The sequence below is a fragment of the Elgaria multicarinata genome, chromosome 8, assembly GCF_023053635.1.
Source record: "Elgaria multicarinata webbii isolate HBS135686 ecotype San Diego chromosome 8, rElgMul1.1.pri, whole genome shotgun sequence".
Lineage (NCBI taxonomy): Eukaryota > Metazoa > Chordata > Lepidosauria > Squamata > Anguidae > Elgaria > Elgaria multicarinata.
The window spans coordinates 31,942,031-31,957,571 of record NC_086178.1 but is presented as its reverse complement, the minus strand read 5'-3'; the positions used below and the strand labels follow the sequence as shown (position 1 = coordinate 31,957,571).

General features: G+C 38.4%; 1 protein-coding gene across 17 annotated transcripts in view; it reads left to right on the top strand.

Annotated features, from left to right (window-relative positions):
• MBNL1 (muscleblind like splicing regulator 1) overlaps window positions 1–12,639 on the top strand; it is a 318,050-nt gene extending 305,411 nt beyond the window's left edge. For all 17 annotated transcript variants that reach the window (XM_063132097.1, XM_063132107.1, XM_063132096.1 and 14 more), the window contains 3 exons: window positions 318–412; window positions 4,508–4,582; window positions 9,021–12,639. In XM_063132097.1, coding sequence (XP_062988167.1) covers window positions 318–412; window positions 4,508–4,564 — 152 coding nt within the window. In that variant the 3' untranslated portion in view covers window positions 4,565–4,582; window positions 9,021–12,639. The remainder of the gene's footprint in view (window positions 1–317; window positions 413–4,507; window positions 4,583–9,020) is intronic.
• Window positions 12,640–15,541: the final 2,902 nt, after the last annotated feature.

Here is a 15,541-nt window from a genome sequence, read left to right as displayed (position 1 = left end):
AAATTTATTTCTTGAATATAAATTGAAAGAATTAAGCTTGTTTGTATTGATTCCTGTGATTTGATGGTAACGAGCATTTTCCCCCCTTCCCTTTTCTCCCCTCCTCTCGTCTTTTCATCTCCTCCCCTCCTTGCTCTCTGGAATGTTGTCCCGCTTTGTGCTGTGATTGCATGTCACTTTGCGGGTGGCGATGTCTCGTCCCACGGCTTATCTGCTGATATAACTTCCATACTCGATGATTCTACCACCTGTTGCCATGGTTTCCCATACTGCTACACTCTTCTGTATGTTTGCTCATATGATTTTCCTTCCGAAAGTTCCCATGGTGCACGGCGCTACACCCGCCACTGTGTCTGCAGCAACTTCATCAGCCACAAGCGTTCCCTTCGCTGCAACAGCCACAGCCAACCAGGTTTGCTAATTTACAGCTTTGTTTCTTAACATAACTCAGAATCAGTGCTTTGAAGGAGCATGGGGAGTTGTTTTGGTTTTTGTTCTGGTTTTTCCTTTTTGTTGTTCGTTTGTACCTCTTGTTGGCCTACACATTCTCTTAAGATCTGCAGCACAGCTTAATTAGCCTTTTGTCCCATGTTCAGAAAGGCGCTGCCCCTCCATTTACAGTACTAAAATATTTTAAATAGACTCTTCCTCAATCAGTCAACTTACAAAAACCCGTATTGCTTTGTCCCCCACTGTCACTCACATCATTTTAACGACAGTCCTAGAGAAGGATCATACAAGGAATCCAAGACTGCAAATCTTTTCTTCCCCATGTCAGCATTGATTAAGAACTGTTCAGAGAAAGATGAGAGGATCAGCGATACAATCGCTAGAATGTTTAAAATCAAATAAAAATGTGAATGATTAAGCCCATACAGCAACATGGCTTTTAAACATTTTGTCTTAATTTGCAAATCAGGGAAAATCTTTATTTGACAGCGTATCAATTGCAAACAAAATTACATGTAGTCTTGGAAGCTATCACAAATCCTGCTTTGTCTGAAAATGTAATTACAACAGCCACAATATAGTAAAAAACAAACACTAACAGCGCAATCCTATACATCTCTACTCAGAAGTAACTTCTATTAAATTCTATGTCCAGGAAAGTGTGCATCCACCTTGTATTGATATGGAATTTTATCTGGTTGAGCTTTTATATTGTATTTTATATTATGGTTTTATACTGTTGTTTTATACTTTGAATGTTTTTAATTTTTGTGAACCGCCCAGAGAGCTCAGGCTATTGGGCGGTATAGAAATGTAATAAATAAATAAATAAATAAAATTGTGTGGAATATAGGGAATACCTAACAAGGCTCCATCTCCACTACTATACCATGTATACCGGGGTGTTGAACTTCTTTGAGCCTAAGGAACAAATTCAATTTTATAGAAACTCTTGGAAGCTGCTCCCCAATAGTGGGTACGGCTCAAGGCAACATGGGGCAAATTCAAAGGGGACAGGGACAAAACATAAAGCATACCAGGCTATTTTAGCTAGAAACTAAACTTTAGGAGAGGCATTTCAAACTTATAAAATGGATTTAAAATGTGCAAAAGCCAGGAAATCACAAAATGATCAGCAGTTGGGGTGGGAGAAGGTAGATGAGGCTTCTCCAAAAATAGAATTTGACTCATGGGTTGAAATAGGTTCAACGCCCTTAACATATAGCGCTCCATGCAGGGCTTTTCCACACGTGTGCCTTATTTATATACCGCCCCATAGCCAAAGCTCTCTCTGCCTTAGAACTGGCAGTTACCATTTCTCCTTCTCTGTGGTGATCCCTGAGACCCAAATAGGCTTGAATGTCACAGCATAGTTCCACACAATAGCGCCATTGAAATAGGAATCGTACGAAATCACATGTCAAGTGTGAAGCCTCTCTGGATGCTAGGGGCAAATAATAAAATAAAAAATACTGCCGCATGTGAAAAGTATGATTCCCCCTACCTTATCCACTTGATGATTGATGCATGATAAAAGAAATAATGGGCTGTATATCAGGAATTTCCTGCCAGATTTAGCATGAACCAGTTAATGAACGAACACTCTAGCCATCTTAAAAGTTAAGATGTCGTGGAGGGTCATTAATTTGTGAAATAAATACTGGCAAATCCTCTTTCCCTTTCACAGATGGTTTTGTAACTTTTCTGTATTTTTAAGACCCCCATGTATTTGCTTAGCCAGATTCTGGGAATTCTGTTTTTGTTGTACAATCTGACCATTTCATGCTGGAACTTCATAATGCTCTCCAGTCAAGTCCCGCAGCCAACCCTCAGTATATGCATATATAAGCAATATATGTATATAGTATGTAAGCAATGCTGACATGATGTAGTGCAATGTGCATGCATGCAGACATTCTTAAGATCTGCCCCCCTTCGTCTTCACTGACTGGTGCTGAAGGTCCTTGGTCTGATTCGACAGCACTACTCTTGAAGCTTCTACACAGCTGGGTGCAACATCTTCTCCTGCTGCAGTAGAAAACCAATGGTATGAGAAGCTTTGTTACACTTGTGGCACATTTCTGTCCAAAAATAAAAATAAAAAATGCTGTAGAATGTATAGAGGACACCTCAGTAACAAGTATAAGGATTAGGGGAGGGGGAGGAACGATCAGTTTTGCATTGAGGGTGGCTCAATTAAGAGATGTATATCAACGAAGGATGGAGGAGAAATTCATGCAGTTTGCATTTAATGCGAACATACTTAATTTCACACGCTCAAACCACTGTGCAAATCAAAACTTGGCTGTCCTTTGAAATTCGTACTTTTCTTATTTGCGTGGGAGTTCTGCAATGAAAAAATGTGTATATAAGTGGAAATAAAGTTCAGAAATGCTTTATTTTAAGGAAATTGCTTGCGTAATGTGTATATTAAGCAAAAATGCATACAACAAGATATATATTAGGAGAAATCTGCACAAAAATGCTTATGAATTTCCATGTAATTTTTTTAAAAAAAATTCTCAAAGTTCGGGACAAAATGAACTTGACTGGAGAAATTCTCATAGTTCAAGGCAAAGAAACCTTGAGCCTGGAAAAACTTGACGGATTCGTCCATCCCTAAAACTTGCAGGGTTGGGTGGGTTACAATCTTTTGGGCCTTCTGATATATGCTTTTATTTAATACAAGCCGTCATGAAGTATATGAATCCTGGATTATGAGAGCAGACAGTCACAATGTAGGGCCCAACTTCTTTATTCCAGCTAAGCCATTTTAAAATTTAACTTTTAAGGGCAACACTTTAGAAATGTGAACTTGTCTATAGTGAAAGCTTGTGAAGGCCCAGGCCATTAATGAACGGCATATCCCTGTCATCAGTGGATATGACAATATTTAAAAGACGGATTGAAGAATTCTGCATTTATTTATACATATTCTTGAATAAATCACACTCTCTGCTCAAAGACACCTAAGTCAATATTAACAATAATTAAACACAAACATACAATTCATAAAACTGTAATATCCAGCAAATGCAACAGAATCTATAAAATCAGCTGTAGCAATAAATAATAATAGCATAAGTCAACAATATCAGCTGTTAGTATATAGTGAATGCAAAACTCCTCTGCCACTCAATTGCTGGCAGCCGTTTTTGAACAATGAGAAGCACTTCACTTCCTAGAAGACTACAGTTTTGGAGGTGACCAGGCAGATCTGCTTTGGAAGGGCAGGTGCCACATTAGAGAAGGCTCTGCTCTTGCTTTACTAATGCTACTTGAGCAATAGATGGAAAATGACCTCTCCTCTGGAATTTGGAAGGAATGTATTACAAAAGCTGGAAACTCCCCCCACCCCCAAGGGAGGTATGGGCAGGGAGGTATGTATTCAGAATAATCCCTGTAGCCTCTTTAAGATTACACCAGAGAAGGGCTGAAAAAAAATATTTCAAATTCATGAGTGCCATAACATTTTGTTTTAGATTACATTCCTGTGCAAATATAGAAGAATGTTTAGATGCATGGATTGGCTCATACCTGAGGTTTTTCCAACCCAGATCTGGAGTAAATATTCTGAGTGTTGTAGTTCAAGGTTCTAATGATGCATTCTGACATGCTTTTCGCTTGAATATCGGCTTAGCTTAACCAGAGAATTGTTAATTTTTTTAAAAAAAAAAACCTGGCTCAACTTAATGTTAAGAATGCAAAATGCTCAGGCCAAAGGTTTACTCATATTTTTTTCTGAAGCCAGATAGCTGAAATACCCACAAACTGCATAACTGTGTTGTGTAGGCCAACAAAAAGGACGTTTTGAAATTACTGCACTGCATGAACTTTTAAATGTTAATTTATCCTTCTTTCTAAACAATCAGTAATGGTTGAAATAATACTTAACTATAAGCTTTCTTTTAAATCGCAACTTATATTTCAGTTAACATATAGTGTCAATATAGAACCCCACCATCTTTCATCTGAGGTATCTTTTTGATTCTTAATAAAATGTTGTATACTTATGGAACATATTACTTACAATTTACATTTCTTTATATTTTAACAGATACCAATAATATCTGCCGAACATCTGACTAGCCACAAGTATGTTACACAGATGTAGACATTTAATCATTAAACAGTAAGTTCCTTGAGTGTGTTTTGTCACAATTTGATACTACTTTTCTGGATCTTCATTCTGTCTGCTTTGTAACATGAGCCCAATTAATGGCCCGGTTCAGATGTAGTGTGAAATGCGAAACCAGGGGTGGGCGGAAGGTAGATCTCCAGAGGTTTTAGACTTCAACTATCAGAAGCTCTTGCCAGCATGGGCAATGGTCAGGAATTCTGGAAGTCGGACTTCAAGTTATCTGGAGATCTACCTTCTGTCCACCTCTGCACTTAAACAACAGCATGCCAGATGGAACATTAGGCTAAAACTCTGTTCCCTGCTGCATGCTGCTCAGTCCTTTGCATCTGTACTCAAAAGTAAATCCAACTGTGTTTAATGGTAAACCAGTTAAATCTGCATAGGATTTCAGCCCTAGTTTTCTATGTGCAGATATTTTTTATAAAAAACGTAGGGATTGTTTTCTCCCCCTCCCCTTGCTGCCTGAATCAAGTTAGACAGTTTATTTATTTATTATTGCATTTATATCCCACCTTTTTTCCTCCAAAGAACCCAAGGCGGCACATAATCCTCTTCCACCTCTCCATTTTATCCTCACAACAACAACCCTGTGAGGTGGGTTGGGCTGAGAGTGTGTGACTGGCCCAAAGTCACCCAGTGGGTTTCCATGGCTGAGTGGGGACTAGTACCCAGATCTCCCAACTCCCAGTCCAACACTTTAGCTACTACACCACACTGGATTAAGGGGGGAAATAAACAAATTCATAGAGGTTAAGGGGCACAGTCCTATGCTTGTTTGGACAGAAAAAATACTATAATATATAATACTATAATTCCCAACATGCTCCAGCCAGCTGGCTGGAGCGATGCTAGGAGTTGTAGGACTTTTCCTTGTGTGAACATGGATAAGATTTTGTGCCTTAAGGGTATCAGTAGCTACTAGTCAAGAAGATGGCTATACATTCCTTCCAGTATCAGAGACAGTTTGTCTCTGAATACTAGTTGCTGGGGAACAACAGCAGTGAAGAAGTATTTTTCTCATGTCCTGCTCATGGGTTTTTGGTTAGCTACTGTGAGAAACTGGATGCTGGAGAACAGAGGGCTTTGGTCTGATCCAGCAGAGCTCTTCTGAACAGTTTTATTATACAATCTACTGTTGGCATAACTGGTTCAAGGTACATTTTGGAAGTATAGTTCGAAAAACAAATACAAATCCCAAATTCCCTAAATGATAATTCAGATCATCTACTATGACCTACTAATCTGCCACCTAGATATAGAGAATGCAGCTGCATAGAAAGATTCTAGTGAATCTTTTTTATGTGGTGCACGTGTTGCAGTTGCTGTATTATTATTATTATTATTTATTTATTTATTTATTTATTTATATAGCACCATCAATGTACATGGTGCTGTACAGAGTAAAACAATAAATAGCAAGACCCTGCCGCATAGGCTTACATTCTAATAAAATCATAATAAAACAATAAGGAGGGGAAGAGAATGCACCAAACAGGCAGTATAAAAGTCAGAGCAAAATCAAGTTTTAAAAGCTTTAGGAACAGGGGCTAGTGGGGATTTTTCCCTAACTCTCAGATCTCAATATCAGGCTCCTAATTACATAGGTAGAGGAGCAAGAGTCATTATGGCAGCTGTTGCAGTTTTCAGGAAAATGTACTTTAAAGTTGGCCTAGCAACAGTGGAGAGTCATCCTATAGTGCTGGGATGTCACCTTGAAATGAGGGTGGGAGTCCAGGTTTTCCCCTGCAACAATGAAGACAGTAAAGTCATAGTTAAACTATGGAATTCAGTACCAGAAGACGTGGTGATGGCCACCAATTTGGATGGCTTCAAAAGGTGGTTAGACAAATTCTTGGAGGAAAAAGCTATCTATCAATCTAATAGTCCTGATGAGTATATGTTGCCTCCAGTATCAGAGGCTGTAGGCTTATGTAGCCTGGTGCAGTAATTTCTTTTATGTAAGTCTGAGAATAGATAGTCGTCAACTTAATAGTCTCTCCCCAGCAGAAATCATCAAATGATGTTAAATTACCTGTGTTTTTGTGACACAGGCTGTGTGAGGAGATCAGACAAAGACTATAAACTCAACCAACTGCATAAATTAAGGTTGAACAGTTCCCATTATTGTATGAAAGGTCTTTATAAGTTAACATTCTGTTCCACAAGAAAGTTTTCACTTGACTGCACCTGTCAGCTTGGAAATATATATATATTCTGCACTAAATTTAAATTTGTCATTGAGTTGTTCAGTATGGGTTTTGCCCAATGTCACGTCTTCATCTAACAAGACTGTTGTTAAGTTTCCAGTAATAGTTCCTCTTCCCTTCTTCTGAGGGAAATGACTGCTTTTGAAATTTAAGTTCTTCAGAAATTTTCCATCTTCTTATATCAAATGCATTCAGATTACATTATCTCAGTTTCATGAACAGTCTCTGGATTGTATGCAAATGTTGTCCTTCCACCAATGGAATGGTCACTTCCATTGTGTGAAGAAGTACTTCCTTTTACATCAAGCGTAAATTTTGGGATGTGTATGAGAAAACAAAAAGGTGAGATTAGCCTATTGAGGCATCCCGAATGGTGCTAACTTATCAGATGCTCCAGAGGGTGCTGTTGAACTCCATAATAATATTGGTGTTTGTCGTAGCTGGTATAGAAACTCTTCATGAATATAATTCTGTTCATGGGCATGGACCTCCTTAGCTGGACCAGGGTTAGAGGATCTGGTCTCTATCCTTTACGTTGTCTTTTACATCATCTGGCTCCATATGGCTTGCATGCATCAAAGGGCTGCTGCTTACACTATGGTTGGTACTTCAGTGCTGATAGCAAAGTACAAAAAATTATGCAACCACCATTATGTAGGGAGAAAAACCAGTCTGAGAAAAACGGAGAAAAAAATCAGTCTGAGAGGAAGGAAAAAATATGTTTGGGAGGGAAATATTTAGACTTGCTCTTCAGCTGGTCTGAATGTTTGTCATGCTCTGGGTCTGAAAGGACTGCATTGGATCCACAGCCTCTCTCTCTCCCTGGCCTCTGGCACCACAACTTACCTGTTTTCTCCCCTTTCTGAGATTCCTCCCCCCTCCCATTGCAGGATCAGAGAGGAAGCCACCAAGGAGGGAGGAACCTTGAGGGAGGAGCTCCAATATCAGAAGAACCCTTCTGAGGTTGGAGCTTCGATTAAGTCTTGGAGCGTTTTTCCTGCACAATCCTGAAAAATCCACATCCTGGCTGTCGTGGAGAGCCCCCAGATACAGGAGGTTCTCTTCTTCAGACAGTTATCCTCCACAACTACCAAGAGATAGATGCAATGGCCCACAGGACTGGAGCTGGACCGCTCCTTCTCCTTGTGTGTTTCTGTTAGCCATTTTTGAATGCCCAAACAGGGCTCTATTCAAAATAAAATTTGCAATCAAGCCTGTGTGCACCAGTTGCTGGGGAACATGGGTGGGAGGGCGCTGTTGCACCATGTCCTGCTTGTTCATCCCTGGCCGATGGCTGGTTGGCCACTGTGTGAACAGAGTGCTGGACTAGATGGACCCTTGGTCTGATCCAGCAGGGCACTTCTTATGTTGTTATTTAATGACATGGGGTGTTACATTGTACTTGTTGCATAGCATGGGGTTTTTATACATGCTACACCTGGCACCAACAGTGTCATCTGTCATCTTTTCGGTGCCAGGCTAAGACTGCCCTCTACACCAAGGCATTTAGTGGCATACGATGGGGCATTTATGCCAGTTATCTAAACAAGTCTAGTATTTTATTGAAAATGTTTTTAGCTGTCTAAATCCTTCTAAATTTTGTATATGCAAAATTTTATGCGTATTTTTATATTGTATTTTATTACTTTATGCATTGTTATAAAGTAAGCTCTCCATGAGCCCCTGCCAAAGGAAGTGAGGCAGGTGGCTACTAGGAGGAGGGCTTTCTCCGCTGTGGCACCCCGGTTGTGGAATGAGCTCCCCAGAGAGGTCCGCCTGGCGCCTACACTATACTCCTTTCGTCGCCAGCTGAAGACCTTTTTATTCTCTCAGTATTTTAACACTTAATTTTAACTTAAATTTAAATTTTACTGTTTTAACTCTGTATTTTAATCTTATATCAATTTTGCTGCTTGGTTTTATCCAGATTATGCTTTTTATACTGTATTTTGTATTTGTGATTTTAGCCTGTTTGTTGTTTTATTATGGTTTTAATTTTTGTGAACCGCCCAGAGAGCTTCGGCTATTGGGCGGTATAGAAATGTAATAAATAAATAAAATAAATAAATAAATAAATAAAAACCACCCAGAGAGCTTCAGCTATTGGGCGGTATAGAAATGAAATCAAGAAATAATATCATAATACTTAAAAGTAAGGAAATTTCTTTTTGATACATAAATAAATAAAGAGTTAAGGGGTTTTTTTCATTCCTTTTTTATAGATCATACAAAAGAAAAGAGGACAGTGCGATTGAGTGAAGAAACAGGACAGGTCATTAGCCATAATGTATATACTGTCAAGTAACAGCACCCGAATTTCCTCAGCAGTAAAGACATCCACATATTGCATGTTAACAAGATGAAATGACAACTTGGAAATCCACTGCACACTTGTTGCCTATATACTTTGTACATTGAATAGATATTTGTGCTGGGGTGATCATATTGTCTAAAGACTACAACATTGTCTATCTTTTCTAGCACAGAGATATACAGTGCATACCCTGCTGAAGTATGCATTGGTTGACTCTTTTCCTATGTAATCATGTACGTCACCTTGAAAAGACAGACTGTGATGTAGCCATAGATCTATTATGTATTGGTACGTCTGTAGACCAAGATATAATTTTTTAAAGTAAGTTTATTTCTTTCAAGGTTTACAAATAACAAAAAGGTGCACCTTGTATTTAAAATTGCCATTATAGAAGAGACCGTGCATGCACAGTATAATTTTTTTTCCTTTTTTGTTTTAAGAGTAATATTTTTAAATGTAATAGATTGTAAGAAGTGGTAAAAGAGGTATCTGACAGAGATGAATGTGCCAAGCTTAAAAAAAAAAAAACCACAACTGTGTGTATTTTTAAAGCACATCAATGGCTTTAAGTACCATGTTGTTAAAGATTCTCATGAAGTGCCATAGACTGTAATCAAAGTAGAGTATTATTTCTTCAGTGTTACTTTGAGAGCCACACTTTTAGCTTGTTTTGCTAGTCAATAATCAGTCAAAGGGCACCCTTCAGTTTTAAACCAAAGCTGTCTCAGAAATGGCCACCTTAGTTTAACAGTAGACAGCACAAGAACATTATTATTTTTTAAAAAAAGAAAGAAGCAAAAACACCCCTAGACATGCAGTTTATTCCTACACATACTGGACATATAAACCTATATAAATTATTATAATCCATTGTAGTTGTACTAGTTATGCAAACTATACTGTATAACACACAATATACTTTTTTAAAAAAGAAAAAAAGGGAAAAGCCATTTCTGAGACACTGTTAGCAAAATTTGGGGGGAATTTAATTTTGCTTTGATTTTTTAACCCCTGTCAAAAGTCCAAGAGACTCTAAATGCATCGGAGGAGATGGGTTCTTTCTTCTCAAATGCATCATTTCAAAGTCACACAGGTCTAAAATAGTGACTCTAATCATGGAAGAAGCACTGATATCAGATGCATGATAAAACCAAAATAATGACATAAATGGAGATATTAATTAGAAATAGGCATCATTGGGTGGGTTAAATATTGGGGTGAGTTTTATATGTGATTTCTTCTGTTCAGATTTAACTGCTTATAGCCTTAGAAAGCCTTTACAAAAATAAAAAACATAAAATAGATGTGCATTCAAGTTTTTAAGAATGGATTCATCCAAAGGAAATCCTTTTTGTGGTTTGGATGTTGCAGCTAGTAGAGGATATATTTTGCTCTGTTCCGCAAAGCTAAAGGTTGCTGAGGGGGGTGGGCAGGTCACTGGTCGTGTAGTGTGGAATGGGAGAGGCGAGAGTTCATTTCTAGAACTCTCCATACTTCCAAGTTTACTTGCAAGTTTTTATTCTTGAGAGATGCTTTCTAGTAAATAAAAAAAAGAATGATGTGTTGATTTTACTGATTGTACTGTACATCTATTAAAGCCTTAGATTATTACATTACGGGTTAAAACCCATACCAATGTAATTTCAATCGTGTTAAGAAAGTATAGGTGACTTCACATGTTATTGTAGTTTTCTTACTTTAGAGAATATGACTTATTTTTCTTCCTCATTAAAATAGTAGTTTTTATTTCTTACATTTATTAGATCATTTTCATTTTCTATTACCAGATGAATGCCATTTAAGTTTATAGAATTTTGTTTTATTAGATTTTACTGATGAACTTTTCAAAATATGAAAAAAAGTTAAAAAGTTTTTTTCTTCATAGCATATGCAGTTTTGAATTTACATGTAGTGTCATGAATATTCGTATTATTGTTAACTAAATGATTTATATTTTACTGATTTAATATTACAATGTAAGAATATCAGTCATTGTTAGTTCTTGTCTAGTTTTCATTAAAAGAACAAAGATCTTTTATATGGATATCTTATATAATCATTGCTAAGTAAGAAGTTAAGTTGTTGCTATTGCAACGATCCTGGCAGACAACTGAGTAATATTTTGATGATTTATTTTGTTTGTAATTAATTATAAAAGAAAAATCTAGTTCCTAGATATTAGAATAAAAATTTATTTTCTACTGTATCCATTTCAAATGTTAAAATATTGTTTAAATATTTTTTGAAATCCCTGAATATCAGGCCTTGTTATAAATAAGCTGCATAATCAATAGATCAAGGGACTTTTTGTTGATAATCCAAATACTCAAAAGTTTACGTATAACAAGAATTATAATATGTGTGAGTGCGTGTGCAAACTCTTGAGGGTTGATTATGCTGCAGTTTAGCATGTGGGAAAGTATAAAGAAAAGGTTGACCTTTTGCACTTCTGTATATAGTCCAAAAAAAAGAGAGAGAGAGAGAGAGAGAGAGAGAAACCTGTATAATAGTAAGATCTTATTTTGAATAAAAATGTCTATAAATACAAGGAGTTTTGTTAAGGCTAATAAAAATGACAGGCTGAACAAAATTGCTTGCAAAAAAAGTGGCACAGAGTTAGCACTCCAATAACCCTTGGAAAAAGTTGCTTTGCTTTATGTGAACAGCTTCTAGTTTGCCAGGATTCTTTCAGCTGGAAAGATAAGGCCATCCTTACCAGTTCTCATGACTAACAAAAGCTGCACTGGTCCAAATCTGCCTGAAAATCGTTACTATAAAAATAAATATTTTTTTAAAAATAAAATTTCAAACAAACAGGTATTTCAAACCATTAAAGGGATATCATAGATCAAATATGTTGTACATTACTCAAAACAACTACTGCATGTTTAAAAGTATAAAAGAGAGAAAGAGAGAGAAAATATTATATATATATATATATTAAAAAGATATATATTATATTCAAACAAGTTTCTGACAAATTTCAGTAGTTTTATTATTCACACACTAATACACACACACACACACACACACGAAAACAGAAAACAATATTGACTTTCACACGCACACAAAAAAAGCGTCAACAGGCAAACCAAAACAAAACATCATAGCTGTAGTTGTTATGTAATTATTTTATTGCTGTAGTGATCCTGTTCTTTTAGCAGGTGAAAAAAAAATCCTATCAAATTTACCATTTTTAACCTAAAGCACTTGAGAAACCATGTAAAATATGAAGCCAAAGTAAAAAGGGGGGGGAAAGATGATTGGATTTATTCTATCTGATAATTCACACTGATGAATTAACCTCATTGCACTTCCTCGCAACCCTGCAACTTTCATCTGCTGAAAGGACAGATATGCTTGGTTTTTACTATTATGTAATCACAGACTTAAATTTGCTTGGTAGTTGCTCCAAATTATGTACTCTGTCCTGGGCTGCAATTTGTTTTTAATGCTTATTTTATTATTACTGCTATAGTTGACCTAGCTGTATGGAAAAAAAATAAAGTTAAATTGCCCTAATAAAACTTCTCTTTCGTAATTATCTTTTTTTCTGTTTTCAAATTTGGTTGAGGTGATTGAAGTTGTTTGTCATTTAAAACAACAACAACGATTTCCCAGTTGGAACAGGGGAGTAAACCATCTCCACTGAAAAGTCTAATCTGAGGCCCTGTGCGTCCACATGATTCCCTCCCTTTCCCCGGGATATGGCCCTACCCTTACAGCCCGCTTTTTCTGTGGTCTCGGGATGATCCTGAGTCCGCGGAACATGTAGGCGGGCGTTGCGGTTTGTCCCAGCTTCTCACAGTTACTCGCGAGGAGCTGGGAACTGCACGTGGGGCGCAGTTCTCCCCATCGGGGTTGGGGTGGGGAGAGTGGGGAATTTTTTTTTTTTAAAAAAAAACCTTACCGTTGAGTGGGCAGGCGCGACGTCCTGTTCGTCCGAGGCCACCATGCACCACGTGTAAACAAAGGGGGAGATATCACAATAAAATAACCGTGAAATCCTCACCCCCCCATCACGCTAGATCTGTAAGTCTAGCTGAGGCCCCATAGAGGCCTACACGTGGTTCATAATTCACTAGGATTGATGCTGCATAGTGCAGATAACCCCACTGCCTAACTTTGAGCCCATTTGTATGGAGCACCCAGTTCACAGGGAAGGAGGACATATTTGATCCACCGCCACATAAGATGCATGCCGCACCATCAAATACATGAACTGGACTCAGACTTGATGTGGGAGCTCTGATGGATTCTTGGAAAACGTTTGGATGGAGTTTTATAAATATTCAAACAGGTTAACACAAAGCTATGACATGTTAGTCCTTATGAGAAGTATCTGTACCTGCACAGATAAATCAGATGTGTTCATAGCTATCTAAGCTCATGCTTTGATTCACTTATAGCAGGCATCAGTTACCTATGTCTTTGGATCACAGCCCTGGCCATCCTAGTTCCTTTTGGGCCAAGAGTATGAATCTTACGCAGTTGCTACACTGGTATATGTTGTGTAACCCTGGTATCCTGTGCTATACTTCTGGACCTCTTAACGGCTTTCGATACCATTGACCATGGTATCCTTCTGGAATGCCTGGGTGGTGGTGGTTAGGAATTGGGGGCAATGTGCTTCAGTGGTTCTAGTCCTGTCTCTCAAGGAGGTTCCAAATGGTGATGCTTGGGGATAGCTGCTCCTCAAAGAAGGAACTGTTGTATGGCATACCACAAGGCACCATCCTATCTTCAATGCTGTTTAACATCTACATGAAACCACTGGGAGAGATCATCCGGTGGCATGGGGCGGGGTGCTATCAGTATGCAGATGACACCCAAATATATTTATGCCTTCAACAACAGCGTCAGCCAAAGGTAGTTTGTCTCACTGAATAAATGCTTGGAGGCGGTAATGGGCTGGATGAGGAAAAACAAACTGAAGCTGAATCCAGACAAGATAGAGGTGCTTACTGTCACACCTCCTGGGTTTGGAGGTGTATCAACCAGTTCTGGATGGAGTTACACTCCCCCTGAAAGACTGCGTTCACAGCTTAGGGATGCTCCTGGATCCATCATTCCAAATGATAGCCCAGATAGATGTGTCAGCCAGGAGTGCCTACTATCAGCCTTGACTGATATGCCAGCTGCACCCCTTCCTAGAGTTGGAAGACCTAAAGATGGTCGTGCATGTGCTGGTAACTTCAAGGCTTGACTTCTGCAGTGCCCTGTACATAGGGCTACCTTTGTACCTAGTACGGAAACTTCAACTAGTTCAAAATATGATAGCCAGGTTGGTCACCAGTATACCTAGGGGTGACCATATTACACCAACATTAAAATCACGTCACTGACTGCCAATTAGTTTCCGGGCGATGTATAAAGTGTTGGTTATTACCTTTAAAGCCCTATATGGTTTGGGTTGAGGATACCTGCGGGATCACCTTCTCCCATACAATCTGCTCCTCTCACTCAGGTCCTTTGAGAAGAATTTACTTCAGTCAGTCAAAACTAAGCTGACAACCATTATCCAGAGGATGTTTTCTTCTGCCGCTTCCAGACTCTGGAATGGCCTGCCAGGAGAGATTCACCAACTAAACAATCTGAATTTTAAAAAGCTATAGAGTGATCTCTTCCAGAAGACCTGCCCAGTTGAATTTTAAGATGTTTGGCTATTATTTTAATGTATTAGTTTTATCAGTTTTTGAACAGTTTTATGTATTTTATAGTATTTTTGAATTCAGTGTTGTTTCCCACCTCGATTCAGAGGGAGAGGTGGGTAAGAAATAAGTAAGTACGTTATTATTGTTATTGTTATTACAGTGAACACAGTAGTGTTCACTGTGTTAATGATGAAGAGTACATACAGCATTCCACCATGTTAAGGCCTTAATTGGGGGGTGGGTCATTCTAGCATCCTAAAATGGAAAATGTTTCACCAGTCTTTTTGAAAATGAGATCTGCCGGAAAGAAATGCTTGTTTTACATACCCTGTGCATTTCAAGAAGATTGGTGAAATATTGAGAGCGGGATGGCAGTTCAAAGGACCAAAGTGGGAAAAGCCTCTGACTCAAAATGACATAGATTACTTCCGGGTGGCAACCATTTTTTTGCACACTAAAAGCTCTGAATTGAGACCCTTACCCTTCAATCCTGTGGTGGGATCTTGTTCCCTTGTCCTTCTAGTTGGTGGAATGGCTTTTCAAAATTCGCTTCCGTTGATTTTTAATGAATATTTCTTTGCCCCGTTAAAGTCAATGGAGGCCTGATAGAGCAGAGCATGTGCAGTAATGTCGCTCTCCCCTCTCCCTCCTGTCTCAGATAGATTGGAATGTTGGAAATAAGATGGCCGCCTGGCTCATCTAGCAGCCATTTCCTTCTGCAGTTGAGCCAAGGCTCTGTCTGGGCCTTCTCCTTCCCCACAATGCTGTAGAGGCC